Here is a 24729-nt window from a genome sequence, read left to right as displayed (position 1 = left end):
CTTCCTCATCCTCTCTCCCTCAGTGGGTCCGTTCTGTGCCTGCACCAGCGCTAACAACAACACGTACTGGTGCCTGAGGACCATCAATGACACACACAACTTCCTGTTTTGCGAGTTTGCCACAGGTTTCCTGGAGTATTTCGACCTCAACACTGACCCGTATCAGGTTAGTCTCCTCTACAGACACACCGTTAATGTCAACAACACAAGTTTCCCAAAGCGCCCTCTGACATTGTGTCCTCATTATTCCTGTAGCTGATAAATGCTGTCAGCTCCCTCGACCGCAACGCTCTGAATGCAATGCATCAGCAGCTCATGGAGTTACGAAGCTGCAAGGGACATAAGCAGTGCAACCAGGAGAAGGGTGAGGAAAGAACACACGGGTGACGACGATGTTTGCATGAATGTCTGACTCAGACAGATTAATGTAAGCTGCGCTTCCTTTCAGGAGGAAAGGAGCGAAACTACTTCAGTGAATACAGGTACATTTATTTTTCTCCTCTTACAGCACAGCCGATTACCTTTACAAGCACCGCAGATGGAGTTTGTATTACAATATAAACAAGGTTACACCCTCCCTTCTGTGTCTTATTTGTAACTTCGCTCAGGGAGTCACCCGGGGGGAGGCGGGGGGGAGTGAAGGAATTAAAAATGTGTTTGTGCTGAGACTGAAAGTCTTCAAACTGCAGTTGTGATCAAAGGCTGTTCAGCATGCACAGGCAGAAGCCAAAGAGGCCAAAATACAAGCGTGCATTTCAGCTTCTGCTCCTCCTTTTTTTGTAATGAAGCCTAATTGCTTGTCTCTGCTGTGTGTGTGTGTGTGTGTGTTTATATATACCTGTGTCTTTTTCTACATGCATTTGCCCTGTGCGTGTTTTTGACATACTGTGCATGCCTCAGGCCAGTTCATCGTCGAAAGAGGCCAAAAGTGAAGAAGCCTTCCTCCAAATCGCTGTGAGTTTGTCATAACCCATCTGTTCCTCTGTAGTCAGCCAAGCTCTGCTCCTGCCTCTGTCCAATTTTCTTTAGCTTGGTCAGCTGACCCATGCAGCATGCTCCCCTCTCTGTTTTCTGTAGTCCAATCACATTAACCCATTTACCTGCATTGCAACGCCGCACCGACTTCTTCTTTTCATCCATCCACCCAAGTCAAATTCAGTAAAGCAATGCAGACGTGTCATTGTCTTGTTACGTTGTTACGTTTCCCGTCCCGTTGTTGTAATTTCTTTCTTTTCTGCACAATGTTGGTAGGAACAAGTGGCTCCACTACTGGAGCAATGGTTCCCAGTGAACGCTTTAAGTGGCACATTTAGCTCACAGTGTTTGTTTCCCCCCCTGCACAGAGGTCAGATTTGGGAAGGGTGGGTTGGTTAACCACCTGCATCCTTCAACCAAGCACATCAGCCTCTCCCCCAGGGAAGGAGGGACGAAGGAGGAGCACAGCAAAACCCAAGGACCTTGACTAACTACTTCGATGGACCATAACCTGAGATCCTGCTCTTTTAGAGTCTGGGTTTAAGTATTTTTTGATTGCTATATCACCCAGTCAACGTAGACGCTGAAAGACGCCGCCTCTACCTGCGCACACGTCATTTTCATTTGCTTCCTCGGTTAAGCCACAGCTGTGAGGACTGTGAACATCAACATGATGCTGTGGATCACATAGGGCTCTTTGCTGAGCACAAGCCATTCACTCTAACAACTCCACTTGTAGATAATATATACGGGCTTTCTTTTAAGTCATGTGATGCTGTTGAGGTGGACAGTAACAGGATGTCCCTGTGGTACATGGAGACATTTTCTGTCTCTGCACATGGAGGCGGTGTGGACTCTGCCATGATGTTTTGTATTATAGCTGATCTTAAAGCCTCAAAAGATTTGTGAGGCGACTGCTTCCCTAAACTAACCACTGTCTCACACCATCACAGTCTTTGTCCATATTGACAGAATGATGCGTCACTAGCGAATGCCATTTGACTCTTTTTTTGTTTTTCACTTTGCATCGTCGGTACCACACTGTAGAAGTATCCAAAGTTTGTCCAGCTTGCTATACATGGTGCTACAGGATAACAATACAGAAATAAACTCCTGCTGTACAGTACAGTATGTATTTGAATGTATGTTGTGCAATTAATATAAATGTTTACAATATTTTTTATAATACTGAGAAGGCAGACCTTGTTGTATGATATGAGCTGACACAATGGACGTGTAGGACAAATGTAGCCTGAAAAATGTCATTGTCCTCAATTTGTATGTTGGATTTTCTTCCCTTATTTACATCAGAGAAGCACTTATAAGGGTTCACTGTGACGAGGTGCGCTATGTAAATGTGATGGATCTATAGTTTACTCCGTGCCAACAGTGTAATACTTATTGATGTGAATTTTAGCTAGCTGCCTTTGTTAGCTTCTTTGATTCTTTTTTAGCAGATATTTCCATAGATCTGAGTGCTGACTGTCGTTGTGAATAAAGTGTTGTTTGAACCTAAATATGATCCGACTACATGTGTGTTTGTGTCCAGCAGGTGTCTCTGTTGTTCTTCGTACATGTCACTTAAACAGACTCCGTGGAGAGAGAGATCTGAGTCAAAGGAGACAACAGTGAAATAATATGCAGTTTTTATTTACACTGAAACCTTTTATGTGTTCTGCTGAAATGTTGTATTTAAATATACAATTATGAATGCACTATGTTCTGCTCTCAGCTGTGTAACATGAAGCATTTATTTACACCTTTTCATGTATCATTCATCACGTAAACGTGAGGCACGTAAAATAATATAGTTATTATCTACATTTTGCAACAGGCGAGAAAGCTATGACGAGCCCTGGTAACTGGACATAAAATAATCCCCTTTTAATTTGACATATTAATGTTACCTAATAATGAATCTCTTAATTGTACCTTTAATTCTGCATATATATTTATATATGTATATATATATATATACATACATATACATATGTATGTATATGTATATACAGTATATACATATACATACATATATATGTATATACACAGTATATATATAAACATATATATTTTCACTTTAAGATGCTCACTCCAAAATATGTATCCTATCTGATGAAAAAAAGCTCTAAGTTCCTATTGATATGTAAGGTTTCAGTGTTTCAGTTTTATTTCTATTTTTTTTAAATCGAAATTGAAGTGTTTTTTATTGAGTATTTATTGAGTATATAGAGAAAAGTCTTGGGAATTATTATTATTATTATTATTAAAAACAAATCTCTAACCAAAATGATAAGTAAAGCGATTGTTTTGTCTGTGGTTTTGTGTGTTATAAACTTTTTTTTATCACAACAATATCATGCCTCACAATTATTAAGTGAAATTTCCATATTGTTCCGTGCATTCAGGTGACAATAGTCCAACTGAGTGGGAAAACAACAACTGTTCAGTAAAGGGCAGTTGTATAAAGTACTTGAAAGCGATACTTGAGTAAAAGTACAAGTATCTTACCAGAAAATGACTTTGGTAGAAGTTAAAGTCATCTTCTAGAATATTACTTGTGTAAAAGTCTTAAAGATTGTTGTCCCGGAGACAGGACAGGAGACCAGAAACCCAGAGACGGTAAACAACGAGCCGCTGGTGTGTTTTAAGTCCACTTGGAGCCGAAATCCGAGAAAACAGTTGAGCGGCTAACAGCTGGTGTTGCCAAAAACAACTAGTGACAACAAACAGGCATTACTTCACCCACTCAACTTTTATTTTGTAGTAACGAGTAACGAAGATGGTTAAGGGAAATGTATCGGAGTGAAAATACACATCTTATTTAGGAAATGTAGTGGAGTAAAAGTACAGATATCTGTACTTTTACTTCGTTACATTACAACACTGGTAAAGGGGTGCTTGAAATTAAAATGATATCACTATATTCACTATATATATATATATATATATATAAAATGATATTTGTGACAATATTTGGCATCCTTTCAAAATAATAGCGCGTGTGGCCCGCGCCCCACGAGTTTGAGACCTCAGTGAACTGAGTTCCTGCAATGGTTGGGGTGTGGAGGGGCGGGGGCAGTCGGTGGGGGTGCAGACTGGGTGACACCCCTCTACCCCCAACACACACACACACACACACACATAGAGTGACTAATGACTCACGCGCAGAGGCGGAGACTCGGAGGCTCCACCGCCGGACAGGAGACACACAGACAGACAGTCAGACAGACAGACAGTGTCCCGGGCTTCTCTCTGTATCGCCGCGCATAATTCGCCCGAGGTGTGAACCGTGAGAGGAGCGAACTAAACGTTTCTCCCTTGGTGTTCGCGTTGTTTACAATGTGAATAAAATGGCCGGGACAAGGTAAGATAACTTACTATTACTTTGTTTGTATGAAGTTAAAACGCGTCGCTGCAGCTGAGTGACTGAGTGAGTGAGTGACTGAGTGAATACTGTTGGATACACCAGAGTTGATAAAAGTTGGTCTGTTTGCTCCAGGGTGTAAAAGTGAACGGTTTGTGTGTGAAGAGAGAGAAAAATGTGCGAAATGTGTAAAAAGAAATCAAGTTTGAAACGGATGAAGTTGTAACGACGCGAGAACTCCAACGAAAACGAGCTGAGTTTAAATGTGAGAGACGTTTGAACGCCTTAGTCTTCGTCTACCGTTGTAGTAGTTGTAGTTGTAGTAGTAGTAGTAGTGGTGGAGTGAAATACGCGGAGCCACTTTACTCCCTTTTCTCACCACCAGCCCCTTCCTTTGATTTTTCCTCCCCGCGTGGGTTCGGTCTTTGCTGTGGTTTAAAAAGCAATAAACCAAACGGAAGGCAAATGTCCGCTGCCCATTTGTTTGTCCCAGTTTTCCGGGTGGAAGGTGACTGGAGCTGCCAGATCTGTGCATTACAACTTTGTTGGGCTTTAATCTATTGCTTGACACAGATGGTTTTGCTTGAACCCACACAGTCTACTTAAGACCACATGAGGTCGTGGTAAAAGTCTGCATTCATAGAGCTCGTCTTGAGTCTTGATGATCTCTCAAAGAGCGTCACACTGCAGTTTTGCCATTCAACCATTCACATGCGGATTGCAGGTGAACTCATGAGACCTTATCCACATAAAAACAGGACTTTCCCTATACAATATTTTCCTTTTGTCATTTCCTTTTGCGTAAACACATCTACATCGTTTCATGAAATGTCCTTATCCATACAAACCCCCCCAAAAAACAACTTTAAACGCTGTAGTACCTATGCCTGGCCTGTATGTGATGCTGTAGTGCCGCTACAGATATGCACCAAAACTGTAGAAGAAGATGTTGATGAGCTGTGTACACACCTTTTTTAAACTGCTTTCTGTGAGTACGCTCATTAACCCTTCTGTTACCGTCGTCGCCAACAGGATCTGACATGAGCACTTCTCATTACCGTAACTCCTAGACTGTTGGTAATAGCTAGGAAATTTAAAAATGGCTATAGACTGGCGATATGTCCAGGGTGTGGCCTCACCTTTAGCCCCATGTCAGTTTAGATTGGCACAGCACACCACGCGTCCCTTGTGTGGAGGGTAAAGTGGTAGAAGACGGATGAATGTATGCCAGAAAGAAGAGAAATAGAGCTTTACGCCCGTATACTTGTTGTTATGGGTAGGACCTCCCGCAGAACGACCGCCTGATCACAGACAAGAGTCACCAGCGTGAGTGATGGATTGAATAACTGCCAGATATCAAAAGTGAAAGTTGTCTTGGAAAAAGGGGCAGAAGGGGGCAGAAGCACTCACTCATTGAACATGTTTTGACAATACCACAGCTGTACAATCGATATAAATCCAGGCGGCCTGATTATCATGATGGTCATAAGAGGGTTAAGAGAACAGTCCACAACAATCTCCAAACACGAGAAGATGATAGTGACGACAAAGATAGCGAATGTAAGCACAAGAGAGTGGTGGGATTATGACATAATCATTTTCCCAAAATAGCATATTGGTTTTATACACAAAAAGAGATTTTTGTTGTTTCCAAATAATAGCATTTCAGTGCTCCCAAAAGGCAGTTTCCATGTGGATAAAAAGTTGTTACAACAATAAAGAAAGAGAGAAAATAAATACCTGAGTACAGTCAACACCAAAGAGAGAGCTAAGACCTTACAACTTGCTTCAAGATGGATGACTTCTCTGACAGTTTGGAGATTTAGAGAACTATTTGTCTGTAAACAGAACCAGCTCTGTGTATAAGGGGTTTCACCATGTTGTTACATCGCTGACCATAAAATTGTCTCACACTAAATCAGTCGTACGCAAAGTATTGTTTACCTTTTATCCACAGACGCGTTGCTACAGTAACTGTAAGCCAAACACCATGCACAGTGTTGTTATTGACTGGTATTGATGACAGAAGCTAACCATGACTCGCCCGAGATGCGTTCAGGGTTCCGATCCCTGGAACTGGGATGGTCTGTATTTATATAGCGCTGTTCCAATCTTGATGACAAGTCAAAGCTGCTTTACACTAAAGTTTTGCGATTCATCCAGTCATCTCAGTCATGCACCTCATCTTCCATACCCATTCACACACTGCTGGCAAGCTTTCGGGTGCAACGTGGGGTTAAGTGTCTTGCCTACCACTGAGCTACCATGGTGAACTCAAGTTCCGAACTCAATGGAACACAGCATAATGTAATTGGCTAAGAGGCCCAAGGCAGTTTGCCTATCCTGTTGCAATATGGTCTGCTGATCAGATGCCATTTATATCACCTGCAGCTGTTGGTTTGGCACACCGGACCAACCTGCGTTCCTTCCTGGGTGTGGCACTCTCACCATCTCCCTGCCCAGCTGGTGCTCATCTGATGATATTAATATTTACAGTACATGGTGTTGCTTTTTTGGGTTCTGCAAACATTTATTTGTTTATTTATATATCTATATATATGTCTTTCCAGTAGGTCTTGTCTGGTTATTACTACAATCCTCCCCTGTCTAGTATTTACTACATCTCAGACAGGAGGAGTGGCTGTGGTCTATTTGGTGTTTCGGCCTCCTAAAACGTCTATTATTCTTTTATTTGGGCTTGACACTCTGTAATGTTGTCTATAATGTGATGGTGTCTCAACCGCTTTTCTCAAGAGAACACCCTTTAACTTGGGTGAATAAAAATTGGGTCGTTAGACAAAGTCAGTCCCACAATGGATTTAACAATATACACCATTGTTGCCCCATGAAGAGGAAGTTACTGTGAAGCTGGTGCTTCAGTGTGTCTGATTTATATTGGGATTATGGCTTCAACAATGTAACAGTTATTTGGTTACTAAATGAATTACCACAATAGTAAGTTATCTGACTTTTCAGGATCATATATGTGAATATCGTTAGGTTCCTTTTTGGAATCTGAATTTGAGTTTTAAAAAACAACTAACTTTTTTTATACCATATTCTGACATTGTATGGTCAAACAGATGAATCTATAATAAAATAATCTTATTGTTATTGTCGAGTTTTCATCAGACACACAACCTCATATGATAAGTCCTTGTCTTATCTGTCTACTGTGCTGTAATCCTGGTCACATCCCTGTCGTTCAATGCACTGAATGCTCCACACATTTTTCTTTAATCAGAAAAATGACACTGTAGTGAGGTTAAGATGATTAGCCTGAACATGTTTTATCAACACCTGTAACAGCCACTGACATAGTAAACCTTCCCTCTGTGGGATTAAATGTTTAACCACACCAAGTTGAAGCTGTCGCCAAGAGTGCTGATCATCACTCTCCAGCATTATAGGGGATAATGACTTGTTGGAAAGATAAGCTTTACGGCTGAATGAGTCAGATAGCGCTGAACAAAAGTGTATAATTGTATAATTTCGCACACGAAATGGGTTCCTCACAGAACGTGCTGTGAAAGAAAAAGTTGTGACCTCTTATATTTTCTTCTAGAACAGGGTTAAGTCTGTTGTTATGTGGAAAATGTCAATGAATCACTACACACCGATCCTTGGCGATGACCTTTAGATAGCAATCCAAACCACTTCTGCCCACGGGGCTCTTTACAGGCCCAGCATTAACAGGTTCACCAGGCTGCTCTGCATTTCTAATCCTGCAGAGTCTGCCGTCTCTCTCCGCCCCCCCCCCCCCCCCCCTCCCCCCCACACACACATCCTCCAGAGAACAATCTGGACATGTCTTTCCTGTGCACCCTTTGGCTAGTCTCTTATGACCTGACAACTCTCCACACAGGGAAAGGGGTGTGTTGTTTTTGAAGGATGGGAACTTCTGTTCAGTTAGGCTTACTCCTTTTTAAAAGGGAATTCATTGACCCTGTGTCTGAGTGGTGTCTGAGACAGCATAGCTGTAAGGAGGCCGGAAGTTCCCAGCTCCTCTGCAGAAGGCTGCAGTATTCCTGTGAGACAGTAGTATGGCCTGGACAAGATTTCTCTTTATCTGCTGTTAGTTTGTAGGCGAAATACAGCCAGGGTTTCTAAAGCAGCAACAAGGTAGGCACTACGATCTGTCATCTCATGGAGAATCAGTTTGTTACAGTGGGGCTGAACCTTTTAGCAGCTACGGGCTAGGGAATTCACTTGGGCTATGTAAAATCTCTAGTTGGAAAGCAGCATGGGAAACACTAGCCTTACTGAAGGTGGCTGAGTGAGTGACCTTGCGAGATCCGGTCTAATCCAGTGCCTGTGGAGAGAAGAAACCGTCTCTAGTTCTGGATTAGGGCAGCTGTTGAAGGAGGTCAGAGCAGACCTCGTATACATGTCCCAAAACTCCTCCCGGGCCTGTCTGTGATTGGTGGGCCATGCAACATAGAGAGTTCTCGTTGAGTGAAGTCTGCCTGTTGATCAATAGTCTGCTTTGTTCTGGACCATGACAGGCTGCAGAATGGGGTGCCTTTCACAGCCTTTGTAATGCATTTAACCATGAGTCATCACACAGCATTCTTGTCATCTAGGTAACCATTTTTTTCCCTATTTCCACAGAGCCTGCACACTTATGTATGGCAAGATGCTGTTGGCAACGGCAGCACAGAGGAATCTTTTTCTGACTTCTCAGACAGATCTGTGTGTTCATTCTGTCAAAAAAAAAAAGAGTCACAGTCCTTTGTATTATTTTCAAGTTAGGACTTTGCAGAAAGTTTCAAAATGCCAAAGTCTCAAAGTGCATTTTTTTGCCACATCATAAATTCAAAATAGACCCCCTGTCCAGGACTGGTACACACTGCAAATTGGTCTAGCATACCAAACCAGCCCAACCGGTTCTGATTTAGGCATGTGCTGTCACTTGGGTGACACAGAACTGCCAATCATGCTACTCTCTGTTGATAGTAGACATGAGGTATATTTACTCATCCTCCCACACTGGCTGATAATGGTCTATCATTCAGAATCTCTTGATACGATTTGATTCTGATTCCTTGGGTCATGATTAGATAAAAGAAAGTAAAGAGTCAAAGTGTAAAGCGCTTGCAAAATTAGGTCGCTTTTATATTGGAAAAAGGAAATATCAGCACAAGAAGAAGAAGAAACATTTACATATATTTAAGTAACCTGGGTATAACCTGATAACTTAGAGATAGTTTCTTTAGTTTTACATATGTGCACATCATGGAACCGACTATTGTTATTACCAAACTGTGTTTAAAAGCCTCTAGAAGTCATCACATTTCACACATTTTTCACAAATCAGCTTTATTTACTGAATCCATTTTGAACCAAAACATTTTTTTTGTACGAATGAGAAATCATTTTGAATTGAAAATCCATCTTTACTTGAATCCTGACCCAAGAATTGGAATTAAATTACATTGTGACATTTTGAAAGATTCACACCTCTACTCTCGTTTAGGCCACAAATGTATGTGCCTTGCTGTTAGGTCATAGGTCAAGTGCCTTTACGTCTCCACCCCTCCATGACAACCTGCTGCCGTCGTGCCCGGGCCGGCTCCAGGAGTGTGGCCCCATCATGTCTTACGTGTCTTGCTGTGAAAGACAACCCATGCACTAGTTTGCCAATGTCAGCACTTGGCAGTGTTGAATGGACACTGACAACTGCTGCTGAGTGGTTGGGGGGGAAAGAGGAAGCAGAAGAGGATCAGGGAAGGTGCAGTAAAAAGGAACTGTCTCAGGTCATCTTTGAGACTGTTTTTGGACAACCACAAAAAACCTTTATAATGAGTTGGTGGGGAGAGATTGTTATTTGCAAAGCTCAAATTTTATTTTTTTAAATCACAGTATAGCATTTTCAAAAAGACAGGTTTTCTCTGAACATAGTACAACTGTAGTCCGCTGTTTAATTTTGTTCGTTCAACAACTCTGAGCTGTCAGTTGTGTTCACTAAAAGCTGTGAGTAAAACATAGCAAATGTAAGTAAGTTGTTTTTCCCCTGTCTTTTTTCCACCCTCTTCACAGATATTTAGAGACCAAAGACATACTGTGCTGTCCCGTGTGTCTCGTTTACACAGTACATCACTGTTCGAGTCAAACGACAAAATAAGTGCGCACTATTCTAAACCCTGGCATTAACTTTATGAGGGCTACTGAGGGGATGAATGCCAAGTCCCCTCTCAGAAGTCCATCACCATAATACACACTCAGCAGGCACTATGCTGGTGTGTTTACTGTCAAATGAAGTACAACACACTAATATGGACTGTGCTCTCTGGTTCGACTGGCATGTGACCCTGGTAACGCAGCAGGAACAAGAGGTGTTAAACAAAAGCAGCAAAGAATGTGTGTGACAGGTGCGGGGTTTCTTTCTGTGACCTCAAACATGTGCACTGCCCCTCCTGGAGGCCCGGAGAAGACTGCGCACAGTGCACACCCTGAGATGACCTGACATCTCGTCAGGCTGATTACAGATGATTTCATTGTTTTATTTTTTAATATATTTTGAAACAAAAGCCAACCCTGGAAAAAAAAATCAGTAATTGCCGTAAAATAGTATGTAGTTGTTTTTGTGGCATGGGCCCGAAACCAGAAGTTCTATAGTGCCAATAACAGGTGATGCACTAAAGTAATCTTAGAGACATTACATTGTTGAAATTTTACAATGTCTAGTTTAAACAAAATGCTCAATGTATAGAATCTGCCTAAGTTTAAATATCTTAATAATAAATTTGTTTTATCGCTCTACTAGACGGCTGTTTCCAAACCAAAGTTGATGTAAAATATCAGATTTTAATCAGTTTAACATGAACATATTCTGGACTTAAGTGGGTGTAGATTGCATGAGTTGAGACTTAAGTGGCTAAATTAATTTGTCCTTGTTTCTTTGCTGGCAGCAATGTTTTCAGCAAGAGTTAAGAAGTTGGAAACGCAAACTCCGGCCAGCCATTGTTGGCAAAACCAGTTGATAGCGTGGTACATGCGCAAAACACATGCAGTTTTTGTGCACGCCAACAGCGTAGCAACCTGTCTAGAGTTAAATATTGAACGACACTGTTTGTATCACTCATGTGCTGACTACAAATAAAATGCAGCATTGTACCACACATAGAATAGCTGAGAAACACCTGTGTGCCCACCAGTAAATTATACATGGTTGGAGATCCTAGAAAAACTGTTTGAGCAGGCTACATTTGGAATTAAAGAGTCCAAGCGTTAGTTTCACACAGTTTCACAAAGATGGCAGTTTGACTGATGCATCACGATCCAAGTGACTGACATTTATTTTAATTTTTATGATGATGCATTCATTAATTGGTCACAATTGGGGTGTGTGAGGAGGATTTTAAGCAATACAGTAAAAATGATCTCCCACCCTACCTTTTAATAAAACCAGTCATCATATATCCTGACTGAAATCCTGTTTGTAAGATGACATTACAAACATTGCCACCTTTAAAGTTGTTTTAGGTTTGAAAAAGAAATTATATATTTTTTTCCTGATGTCCTTTCACTTTATGTCAAATCAGTCTTGCGGCTGCTGATAAAGTTACACATCGTCACTTCAGTAAATAGGACTTTGGCCAAAGAAACACTACATCAGTTTACAGCTACGCTCTTCATTACTTACGGCTACTGGAAATGCTGCCAAGCACTCTGTTGCTTCATGACCCTGCCTTTTACAATATTTACATAAGCCGGTTGCTTAGCAGCCACAAAGAATAGACTTTGTCCTTCAATAATATGTAATCAAACAAGTCTTTTTGTGGGAAATTTCTCCATATTTCATTGAGGTACAGGCCTCTACTTGTCTTTGTGAAAGCAAATTGTCACTGTTTCTTTCATTCTACATTTTTAATAGCTTTTTACCAAGGTGTGTTTAAATCGCTGCGTCTCCTGTGATGACTTATTTAAGGCCAGTATCTGAGAAGGGTTGTTTTATGTCTGTAAATAGGAACTGGCAGCTCTGTAAATATACTGGTCAGGGTGGACCTTGGCACTTGTTGCTGTGCCTGGTGAACAGAGAGCTAAGGTTTCCTCGATGAATGGCAGGCCCTGTGTGAGAACTGAGCGCGCCTTGCTTTACAAAGGACAGTCACAAGCAATGGCTCAGAATAGACTGTTGTTGGAAAAGGTTAGAGGTTGCCTTATGAGAGAGGACACAATGGAGAAAGTGAGTTAAAATTGTCTGTTTATCTCAACCCAACAAATTTGACAAGTGAAGGCAGTAAATACCCCTGTTTCCTATCAGAAATGCCACGATGGCACTGAACGATAAAGCTGCAATTCAGCCATTACTAGATTATCTGATGAAACACGGCTGTTGTAGTCTAGTCAAAACTCTATACTTCTTCTTTTTCCCTGTTATCTTTTTTTGACAAAATCAACATCAATGTTGGTTCTGAGTTTGTGTGAAATTCGATGCAGGACAATGACACATGGCTGCATGTTGGCCTATTTCTAGTGGATGTATTGTCCAGTCCTCTGTGTTTACCGTTGCTGGGAAATGTGCCTTTTACATTTTGGCACTGGCCTCGAACAATGGGGATGATTCCATGAGCTATATTCTGTTGTTTCCCTCACTCTGGGGAAACTGCTCTCAGCTCTAGTTATTTTTGGAGCAAACTGTAAATTGTGGATGATAGATATGAAGAACTTCTCCTTCAGAAGTATGTAGACCTCTGGTACATTGGGACCGTGCCTAATAAGATGCACATCTTTGTGTTTGTGTGTGTGTGGCCCCTTTATCTCTGTGGTTTTTACAATTTGACAAGCTTTATTTTTTAGTCATAGTGGAATAACCATAGGTTTTTATTCGGTCTCCTTTACCCACATGATAGATTAAATAGATAAAGACCGTGTGTACTGTGGCAGAGCAAAGATTGTTATTACACACAAGAGTAAAGGCAAAATTCCATTGTTGGAATCAGACAACATACACATTTATTTGCGATTAAAAAGTTTCATTTCTGTTAGCAGTAGCAGCAGGAAAATACAGTGATAAATTCCAGCCCCTCCTATCACCCCGCTGGTCTAGACTCCTCCTCCAAAGTTCTGGAAGTCCATTAGTTCATCTGACAAACTGAATGCTTATTGGATTGAATTGAAGTTTTATCGCCTTTATGACACAGCTCTGTTTGATATCAACAGACAAATGCCCGGCAAAACTCCTGTGTCCTGTGTCCTGTGTGTGACTAAACGGTGAGGTTTGATGAACAATTTGAGGACATTCTCAGTCCGAGGTACTACAGATTCAGTCCGAGGTTTCCACGTCTGATGCACTGTTGTTCAGTCATTGTACCATGTATGTGATGAGTTAAATTTGAACCAATAATAAAAGGTTTCTGGAGGTAAACATTGCTAAGCTGGTGCAGACCACATTCCAAACCATTTATGAGCATTTGCAGTATGAGGCAGACTGACTTGGAGTGCTGCACTAAGATACTGTCTAACTGTCAAAGGCAAAGAACATGCTGAGGGTCTTTCACAATAGATTACAAGTGGTAGATATTTTAGGCTTCTCTACACTTGATAAATTGGAGAATAAATAAAATACACGTCGACTGTAAATGTACCGGGTATAAGGTCAAAACCCTTTGTATCTTTCCGGAGACACTTCCCTTTGTTTCAGACAATCTCCTAATCTCTCTCAGCCTGTCACATGTTGTAAGTGATATTCCAGTAATTTCAGAACCAGAACACTGGTTCATCAGATTGTGTCATCAGCATCCAGCAGGTTTGCTCTCATCTCTTAACTGGTGTATTTACCCAAAGGGACCAGCACTTAGGCAGCCACTACAGCCCGTGCTGCTAAACTCGTCAGCCTTGGCCTTCGACGTTGACCCACAAGCCCTGTTTTCCTGCTGCACTGCACAGGACAGCGTTCAGCACACTGAAGTCTGTGCTGGTTTCCTTTGTATTGTTGCTGAGCTCAGAGTGGCTGAGCCTTCTTTCACAGTGTGGTCACAAGGCACTGGTTTATTTTGGATTCAAATCCAAACACTTGCCATAATGAGAGATGACAAATACAATAGAATAAAAAGGAAGGGCAGTATGGAGAGTTGAGTTTCTCAGCTTGGGAAGGCCTCGTCTTTATGTCAGAGACAGTGAAAGGATAGAAGCTGTGGTATGTGTGGGGTAGAAGTGAATATTTGGCCTCGCTCTGAATGCCTCATTATTTGCTCAGCTTCCCACCCATTAAGTGTTGCAGATCTAATCAGCCTGGGAGATCATCTTCCAATAGTTGGGTCACATTATGGGATCTTGTTTGTTTTTTAGAAACACTACTCTGCTAGAATTATCTATGTCCTGCAACACAAACCAACATTCACATTCATATTTTTTGACACTTTGCCTCAGAGAGATCAGATCACAAGTGGACAGCTTTAAAGTAACAAAGGTTTTCCACTCACAAGCGCCCCTACAGTTGGTAGTGTAATTGCAAATACCACTAAAACACCATAACACGGCTCCTTCACTAATCCTCACATCAGTACAGCGTTGCAGAAAACAACCATGTCATCCAACAAGATACAGCAATTCGTCATGTTTTTTTCAGGGATATTACTTATCTCATACAGTTGTAGTTATTTTGTCACGTGAAATAAACCAACAACAAATCAGGTTTATACTTCTGCGTCGTATCCACACGGTGGCTACGGGAAGTTCCACACTCGCTCAGAAATCTGCTGCTGCCCACTCGTGCGTCATATAACGCAGCCCTTGTTGTAGCCGCTGATCATTCATGTACATCAAGCTCACATACATGGCACGCTGCATGAATTGTCGTGGTTTTATAGAGTCATATTACAGATATTGGTCACAAGTTATGTCAGTTGATTGCACAGTTTGCAAATGAGCTTGTGTTCAGTTATAATTACAGTAGTAGGGGTGTCACGATCTCGACCTTCAAAAGCAAAGTTGGAATCGAGGATTTAACCACGCCCCCAGTGTAACCTCCTACAGATATGCTGCGGTGTTATGGTTCTAGCCATTGTTGCACAACAACGCGTTGCCTCCTCTTCCTCCACTAACCCGAAGCTGCTGCCAACAAATAGTAACCACGGGCGACACATCGTCTGAACTCGAACCGCCTCCCTCTGAAATCACCGGTGTGGAAATATTGTGCGTTTTGTCAACAATGGTCGCGTTCTTGACAAGAAAACCACGGTGTGTATGCGCATGTTATGTAGCAAAACACAGGACATCTCTGCCTGCATCATAAGGATGTAGACATAACTACTTCTGTCCTCATTTGGATCAAAACTTCCACACAAAATGCTCACTGAGCTTTGAGTTCAGTTCTGTTATGGTTTGGTCCATTCAGAGACCACCCTCTCCTTATGACAACTGTGCTTTGACACGCTCAGCTGTTTCGGGGTCAGTGGGACAGTAGATGGTGGACACAAGTGTCTTGGGTCATCAGGTCTTTGAACAGCACTCCTGGAAGTCCTTTTCCACTCTGCAGCCTCACAGAAACAACGGACCTCTGTAGTTCTGGATATAGCTGTGCGTTTTCTTCTCCTTCACCTCTGTGACACAATAACCATCAGATCGCTTGTTGAAATAACTTTGGTACCTTGACCAGAATATGTAAGTACTATTCATTTCATTGAAGGAGTACAGTATTTGTTTTGTGCAGTCAATATTATTATAGCCTACTAAATGTTTATCTGATGATGGATACTGTTAGCAGAGATCCCATTGTTCAACTTAAAGCAGCTAACGGAAAGTAATGTAGTCATGGAATTGACAATAAAAATGAAAAACAGAGTCAAGAACCCGAATAACACAGCCAAACTTAAATGAGTGTAACAGCTGAAGACAGCAAGCAGGTGCTATATCAGTACTTGTTACCATCAGAATATCCCAATCGGAAATCTTCTTTTAATCATGAAAAAAGCTTTGATTAATCAGTTATCAAACTAGTTGTCGATTAATTTAGTAATCGATTGATAATTGATTCATCGATTAATTGTTTCAGCTCTACAGTACTCACAAGACCAAAAAACTATCTTGTGCTTTCACTCTGGGCTGTGAATAGCACAAGAAGCGGCTGCACTTCTCTGCGTTTCGACACCGACAGCTGCCAGTGCCGGTGTTTACCAAAACATTCTTGGTTAAACCAAACCAAAGCACCGTATCGACCAGACCATGCTCAGCTCTGATGCAACACCGGCTAGTAAAGTTAGCATGTACTTAATAATCCAGAAGGAAGAAGCCAAACTCTGCGACTATCTTGAAGCACACGTCGTCATCGACTGAAAACTTTTCCAAAGATAACTCAAGATTCAAGATTTCTTTATTGTCATTCCAACACACATTAGGACGTGAGGTGGGAACGAAATCGCAGTCTCTCTAAAACCATTTTATCGGGCCGATTATCGGTATCGATAGTTAACGTGCGTCCCTAAAATGATGTTTAGGTGTAGATATTATGGGAAACATGGGTTCTGATTAGTATACAAACTTTCAGTTCACTGAGAAACTGCTGCAGGTCAATGGACGTCAGCTGAGGACATGGTCTTAAATGTGTCTTGATTATGTATGATTATGGTCATACATGAAAGAATGTGCATATGTCTAAAATGAGGCTGCAATGATTAATCCATTAATTGATAAATTCAATTACTAAGTTAATTGTAAACTTTTTTTAGAACGATCAGTTTGAGTGTTTTGTATAGTCATTAAAACAAGCTCTATGATTTTCCAGATGTGTGAAATTTGAATATTTTCTGGTTCTGTTGCTCCGTATGACAAAGAAATGCTGAAAGCTGAATCATTTTGTCTCGTAGACCAACCGAGACATCGTCATTTGGAGGTTTGAGATATGTTTTCTGGATCAAACGGTTAATTGAAAGGGAAATTGCCAGATTAATCGATTTTGAAAATGATCTCATCTACTTGTCATTGCAATCACAGGAGGGTTTAAGACCCGCAGTATAAACACTGTACATGTTGACTACACTATGGTCAGAGCTGCATGTGAGGGAGTGGACCAGATGGTCTCTCAACATAGAGCAGTGGATGCATGGTTAGACAGTATGTGCAAAGTTGCTATATCCACCCCCATGCTGCTTTCTCTGTTTACCTGAATGTTAATTTAAACTAATGCATATGGTGTGGCTGTTGCTGGTGGCACTTAAACAGTGACTGATACTATATGCTTGTTGAACAAGTATGCCAAAGAGGCTTTGCAGTTAAAATGAAGAGCAGCTGTTGTTCCCTCTGAGTCGGAGCCAACAGAGCGACTGTAACCCTGCCAGACCTGACTGCCACCACAATCCTGTGTCTATTTCTGAATCGGGTGCACACAGGGTTTGGAAGTATTATGCAAAACAAATGTGTATGTTTGTTGGACGCCGTCTGTAGGTGCTCTTCCCCCCTGCTACGTTGATCATCTCAGGTAGCCTGGACTGCAGGCTCGTACCACAAATAACCATGACGGGGAGAAGAAGACCTTTTCTGTCCTGTGAACGCTGGGAAAAGATCCAAACCGTAAAGCAGATTCTCGTGACACTAATTCCTCCCCTGCTGGAACTGATCTCTCAACAGTCCAGTTAATGTGGCCTGTCCAAGGCAGAAATGTTGCACCTTTATTTGTGAAATACTTTGCTGTCAGTAGCGAGTGTTTATATCGTAAACGGGGGAAAAGGTAAATGTACAGAAGCTTGTTGTGATACTACACATCATCCCTGTTCTAGGTGGCTGCTAGAACACCCTTTTCTTTAAGAGCCCTATATTGCTAATTCTAGGGCTGCAACAAATTATTTATGGATTACTAAATTAATTGTCAACTAATTTTATAATTGGTTTGAGCGCTTGTTTGGGTTTGGATTTTTTTTTTACAATAAATGGTTTTTCCCCAGCTTCTTAAAAGTGAATGTTATCTGGTTTTCCTGCTCCATATAACAAATAAATAATTAAGACTGAGTACTCTGAGACATTTGAAAACATCATTTTGAGGTTTGAAAAACACTGGTCACTGTCTGAAATTTTATGGATCAAAGGATTGATTACTCCATTAATTGAGGAAATAATAGACAGATTAACGGATTATGAATGTAATCGTTAGTTGGTTGTTTGGTCTGCACATGTGTAAATGGAGACCATTTAAAAACAGGGATGCTATCATGCACATTTACTTGCCAGCTGTGAACAGAAAAACTCCATCTAACACACCGACATTCAGTTTTATGTTGTCAATGGTCTGGTAGTAGAAATCCCTGCTCTTACTTTTTAACACTGTTTTTTTGTCATTGGTAGTATTGTTCTATACTGTGCAGACTACATGTGATAGAAAGGTGAAACACTCACCATAAAACACAGTAGTATGGATGGAGTTCCAGAAGGAAAGAGATCCTACGTAACTTGTAATCAGTTCAAGAGAGCTATTTTGAGACTTTCCTCTGTTTCTGATTTAGACATCTACTGTGATACTGAGCATCTCACTGTCTACAGTGTACCCACCAGGATTTGCTGTCACAGTCATAATGGAGCCCGCTAAAGGGTAGCATGACATAGATGTACAAGAAAGCTGCAGTCCTTTTGTATTTGTCAGACATGTTTATCGGCTGTGTATGTATTTAAATTTACCTTGAAAGTGTTTGAAAAAAGTGCTTTGATTTGACCATGGAAACGGTCCATGAACCCTGTTTTTTGCACCTAACCTCTCCACTGCTCATTTTTTACCGTCTGTGTGTTGTGCTGAGCTGGCTGGCTGTGCAGTTAAGCCGTGTGGGTTTTTTTGTAAGTGGCACTCGGAGCGTATGATTCTCTGCTGACTCCGTGCTCGGCGTGTCTCACCGAGTGCGTCCACCTGTCTTCTTATTCACGAAACACACATTCGTGCCATAACTCCTGCTGCTTCACTGCCTACCAAAGAGATGACATCACTTTCCACACAAACGCTAACAGATGAATGCACGTATGATGGCACACAAACACATGCACATATGAGCACTGTGCACATTCTCAGGACTTTCAGTTTTTCAGACAGTGCGAGTTGTTTACAGCTTGATTAGTGGTCACATGTGACTGCGTCGTTGTCAACTGCTGGCAAATTATCTCAACTGTAAACAGCACTTAACCCGTTGCCCGCTTTTTTTCTCATTCAGCTCTGATTGGGTGGAGATCCTGGAACCACGCTCCTGTGAGCGCATGTATGTGAACCTGACCACTGGGGAGTGTGGCTGGGATCCCCCTGCGGGCGTTCCCGTCCGTCAGGCAGACGGTAACCAGTGGTGGGAGCTGTTTGACTCCCAGAGTGGACGCTTCTACTACTACAATTCTACTGGCCGCCGCACAGTCTGGCATCGACCGCAGGGAGCAGATATTGTGCCCCTCTCCCAACTTCAGGCCATGAAGCGATGCAGTGAAGCCAAGCGGACTGGGGGGAGCATGGATAGGCACCACCACAGGACAACGGGGAGTATCAGCAGTGTCGGTAGCCAGGGTGGCTGCACCCCTCTGCCTGAGCCGGAGGGAGACGGCCCCATCCTGAAAACCTTGGAGACCAATGAGGAGAAGGGCAACGCTGAGGTAGACCCAGCAGTGGACAGCAGATCACAGGGAGATGGAAGCAGCAATGAACACAGCACAGATGGCAGCACAGACACACAGAGGTAAGCCTGACCAAACCCTCACTACCCTCCACAGTAAGTCTGGAAAGAGCATTGTGCTCAATCATGAGTGGGTCATGTTACATGCAGAAAAGTCGGGAAATGTGATAGTCATCGCAGCATGTGGTAAAGTGAGTTATAATGACTTTCAAATGCTCCTGCTATGAAAACTTGCAGGGATTATTTTGAATTTTGACCACTCAAGGCAACCTCAAACTTTTTTTTACTTATCTGAACATTCCATATGTCCCTTGTTTCCTACATACTATTGCCTGTGAACCATGCTCAGCCATTTCAGCTAATTGCTACCAAATGGGGAGGGTGGTCACTTATGTTATAGAACACAACACACACACACACACACACACACACACACACACATCCCCCCTCATGCAAGAGTTACTTATGCATAACGGCCTTTAACAGTGACTCATTTAAAGAGAGTTTGTCATGTGCTTGGCTTTGTGGCTTCATCCAAAGCACCATCTTTTCCCTGCAAGCCAGATTCCAGGCATGCCACTTTCTGCTCCCCCGGCACAACGCCACTGGGACCATGTTAGTGTTCCACCACTCTGCTTCAGTGCAATTTCTATTTCTTTAAACAAAACTAGTCTTTGAGCAACCAAAGACTGCAATGCCACTTGAGTGAGCCCATTGCAGCGATGTCTCAACGCTGTCACCATATTGGTCATTACGAACAATTCGAACAATTTCAATAAGTTATTTTGTTATTCAAGTGATTGCTTTGGAGTAGATCTGCCATAGTCTCCAGTCACTTGTTTTGATTCTGGTCAAACTCCCCTGTTTATTCTACATATGTTCTGTTCGTATATGTATGGACCGATATGGTGCCGGTGTAAACACATGATTCTGCGATAATGTATCATCCATGTGTCTATATGTGTATCAAGGTGAATTCTTGCAAATTGCAACACTTGCCCTCTTGGCTTATCTTGTAAATCACCTTGGACAGTTAGCGGTTCTTGCTCTGACCCCTCCAATCGTTTGGGATTATGTAATGTGACAGGAGAAGTAATTAGTCAGGCATGGTTGTTTAGTGCCGCTAGTGAAGCCCTGTTGCATTCTCTCTGGGTTCCACTCAACCTTTCCCAGAACCTTTTCAGTCTTTTTTTGCAAACAATGGCCAGCTGTGTTCCTCAAAGAAAGGCTGGGTAGTATCTAAAGCACCTGATACGCTTCTTGCCATATGGCTCTCTACATGCTCACTAGCAGGTAATTGGAAACCACCACAATATGCATGGCAAATGCAACAGCTCCGAATGGTTGAAAACAAACTCAGACTAGCACCTAATGATCCCTGGAAATAGGAATTGTGTTTTTTTTCTAACTTAGAATTGAGATCACATTTTTGGTATTTTGAACATTGTTACACCATCTACAGGAGTTAGATATATAGGCAAGTGGACTTGCTCTGAAGCTACCTCAGAAAATGACTTGAACTTCAGAAGATGCCTATGGCAGGGATAACTGAGAACCTTCAGAGACATTATCACACCAGCATTTTTTATTTATTTATCCTGAACACAAATTTCCTCAGCTTTTCTTTTCACTTATTCATGCTGTCACTTGCTCTTTGATACATGATGCTGATGTCCCTAATTTGCATGTTATAACTTTGTATCAGAAAGTTGGACGTGGGTTTGAGTGGCAATTGTATCAGTTCCCACAGTGACACAAAAGCCAGATATTAGTGGGTGTTTGTGGGTTTTTTGACCTTTGGAAAATAGGCTTTGGTGGCCATTCTTAGTGTTGAGGCAAACGGGTAAGGTCAAGGGGAGAGAGTTTAATAGAGGTGTTAGATGAGTGGTTAGGTTACATTTCTGCCCTTTTTTTACAGGACAAGTTTTCAGTATTTGTTCCTAACATACAACTTTAATTCAGAGTGTGGCTCCATTTAGCAATGAAGCATTTCATTCTCTCAAGTTCCTCCAGTCTTTGGTTTGTAATGTTTTTCTTCTACACATATATTCTATTCTTACTTTCTTTAAAATCTCACCAGAGATGAAACATTATTCATTTATGACCTTTTGAAAACAATGCTGTACATCACAGTCCCAGTTCTTTCAACACCAGTTTCCTATTGTTTTGGGGCTATTGATATAGATAAAGAAGTTTCCAAGGAATTCACAAAACACACCCTTTGTGTTATTCTAAGCACTGGTTGGTTAATGCAGCGTCCTATCTCTATCTGTCTCCCTCTTTTTAAAAAAAAATTACCTCTGTATTTGTTTACATACACAGATTGTGGGAGGTGTCGGCATATGATCGTGCTTGAATGTTGACTCGATTGCTAAATATGTTACTTATTGGCCCTGTGATATCACTGTAAACATGGCATCATTTCAGGAAATGGCTTATACGTGGCGCTGTAGCGCTGCTATACCAAAACCAGGAAAGAAGCTGTGTACAGACTTTGTTTGAATGAGTATACATTACAGTGTATAAAATCACAGAAACAGGCAGAATGAAGAAAGTCAGGACGACTAAGACTCTAAGACCCACTCTAGAACCCATTTATAAAAAAATAAATAAAAAAATTCCCAAAACACTGTTTCAGTGTGGATAAAATGCCAATTTCATAAAAAGTTCACAGAGACTTGTTTTGTCGTGGACAGCCCCTCAGTGTTCTGCTGCCAACAACCAAATAAAATCAGTATAAGATTAAATGTTATGTCTGGCTTCTCTGTGTCTTCACGTGGCTTTAACTTTACAGGAATCCTGCTGAGGTTGAGTGGCTGTCGAAATTCTGCCCGTGGATGCATGACAGCATGGAGTAAGACAACCCAGGAGTGACCCAGGGTTGGTTCACTTCAGGGTCACATTACTCTTTTGTCTTGTGGACTGCCATGTGGCCGGGGGTGTATAATGGACCGCGAAAATGGAACAAAGGCCCTCACTTGAATCCTGTTACCCTGCAGGGTCAACTCAGAGATTTCCATAAGCAGGAAGTCTGGGTAAACTGAAAGTAGAGAAGAACACCAAATGACTCTTGTGTGTCCTCTCATTTAGCCCTTTAATGACATAGCGGTGCGCCAGCATTCAGTCCATGGCTGTCACGCTGACATTAGACTCTTAAAGAGACTCTTCCTGATTGTTGGCTTGCTCTTGATTTCTCATGAAATATTCGCTCTCTTACCCGTACGCAGATGTTGGCATGTCAGTATGAAAGGGAACTGAGCTCTGTCTGGGCTGGTACTCTGAGACGGGATTGTGGAACAGATTAATTATCTAAATCTGTCTGTTAAGATAGATCTGTATTATCTATCTTATAAAATTAATTTTTTTAATTCACAGAATCATTTCTCATCATAAATTCTTTTTTTTTATTGTGATTTATATCTTTACATTTCAAAATAGACACTTTTAATTTGAAATTCAGTGAAACAAGCTGGAAGCTGATGATGGTTATATAAGTGCAGCTGCGTGCTGGCGCGATAAGCTGCAATTTACGTATGATCTGATTAGTCGACTATTTGCAAAATAATCAGTAACTAGTCTATCTTATATCACCCTCCTCTACTGAACAGTTGGACTTTTTTCCACTTGACCCCCTCGGCCCCCTCCTGGACAGACTAGACGTTCAGTTTTCATTTTTCTACATCATAGTTTTCTACATCATAGTTCATCATACGCTTCTACTTTATGGATTCTCCCCTAAGATTGAAAGTGTTCAGTCAGTGTTTGTGAATTTAGTTTTTATACCAACTTTCCACTAATATTCTGTGACCCGTTTTCCTCAGTGCTTTTAAGTGGGTTAAATTTAATTTGATGTGTTCATACCTTGATATAAACGTGACACAGAAGGAAAATTCTATTTCAGTTAGGTTTGGGGAAATTTTGTAAAATAAGTCATGCACATGAGGGGGAAATAAAATAAAAAATATAATAAAAATATCCCTTATAGTATTGTGACTTTCCCTGAGCCATTTAGGTGAAATCACCAATGGCTTTATTTAGGAAATGAGTGGTAGCTTATGGGGAATATGAGGTTGTAAAGTCTCTATGAGTCACACATTGTCTACATGTTTACTGCCAGAGCAAAGGCCTCTCATGTTTTTCATCTCCTGTGACTTTGATGACAAAGCCACAACAGTTTTATGCACAGTGGAAATACTACACTCCTGGTGTGGTTAGCTCTTTTTCCTTACTTCCTTTTTGGTAAGTTAATTATCTGCTCTTCCCATATTGTATATGAATTTGTGACTGTTGGTCATGATATGTGCCAAAGTCCTCGTCCTCGTGTGCTCGTTTCACTTTTTTACTCATAAACGTATGGTTTATAGTGTCTTCCAGAATTAGATTACAGAGCTACAGTTTTATGTCTCCATGAAACAATGTAAACCTCTTGTTGTGGTGTGGTTGCGTATCTCCAGGGTTTTTTTTGTGAGAAAGCAATGGCTCCACATAAGAATTTGCCGCAGGCATGCTGCTATAACTGCCTTGAAGCATGAAGATATGGTATTTCCACGGCTTCTACTCCTGTTCAGCTCAAATGTGACATTATAGTTCATGATCATACCTCGTCAGACTTGGTTTTGTGTTGTGTGTGAAACAGAGACAGGGAGAGAGAAAGGGAGAGAGTGTGAGCGGAGGATCGTGTTTGATACAGTGGTCTGAGGTGCATATACACTTTCAAATTCCAGAGACAGGGTCTCCCCTGGAATCTGTTTTCACCCCATCCTGTTCGTTCAGATTGATCCTCATGGCTGTGACTCATCACAGCACTCCTCAGAG

General features: G+C 41.5%; 2 protein-coding genes across 7 annotated transcripts in view; both read left to right on the top strand.

Moving 5' to 3' along the window:
* Nucleotides 1-2492, top strand: part of sulf2a (sulfatase 2a) — a 43533-nt gene extending 41041 nt beyond the window's left edge. For 2 of the 3 annotated variants that reach the window (XM_058632309.1, XM_058632308.1), the window contains 5 exons: nucleotides 24-166; nucleotides 256-364; nucleotides 449-482; nucleotides 901-954; nucleotides 1344-2492. In XM_058632309.1, the coding sequence (XP_058488292.1) occupies nucleotides 24-166; nucleotides 256-364; nucleotides 449-482; nucleotides 901-954; nucleotides 1344-1374 (371 nt within the window). In that variant the 3' untranslated portion in view covers nucleotides 1375-2492. The remainder of the gene's footprint in view (nucleotides 1-23; nucleotides 167-255; nucleotides 365-448; nucleotides 483-900; nucleotides 955-1343) is intronic. The other variant, XM_058632310.1, reaches the window with a different exon arrangement.
* A 1655-nt stretch (nucleotides 2493-4147) lies between these two features.
* Nucleotides 4148-24729, top strand: part of arhgap46a (Rho GTPase activating protein 46a) — a 40764-nt gene continuing 20182 nt past the window's right edge. For 3 of the 4 annotated variants that reach the window (XM_058631423.1, XM_058631421.1, XM_058631422.1), the window contains exons 1-2: nucleotides 4148-4339; nucleotides 19471-19977. In XM_058631423.1, the coding sequence (XP_058487406.1) occupies nucleotides 4326-4339; nucleotides 19471-19977 (521 nt within the window). In that variant the 5' untranslated portion in view covers nucleotides 4148-4325. The remainder of the gene's footprint in view (nucleotides 4340-19470; nucleotides 19978-24729) is intronic. The other variant, XM_058631420.1, reaches the window with a different exon arrangement.

Source organism: Solea solea, chromosome 6, assembly GCF_958295425.1.
Source record: "Solea solea chromosome 6, fSolSol10.1, whole genome shotgun sequence".
In the NCBI taxonomy this organism is placed as follows: domain Eukaryota; kingdom Metazoa; phylum Chordata; class Actinopteri; order Pleuronectiformes; family Soleidae; genus Solea; species Solea solea.
This window is presented reverse-complemented; position numbering and strand designations above follow the sequence as displayed.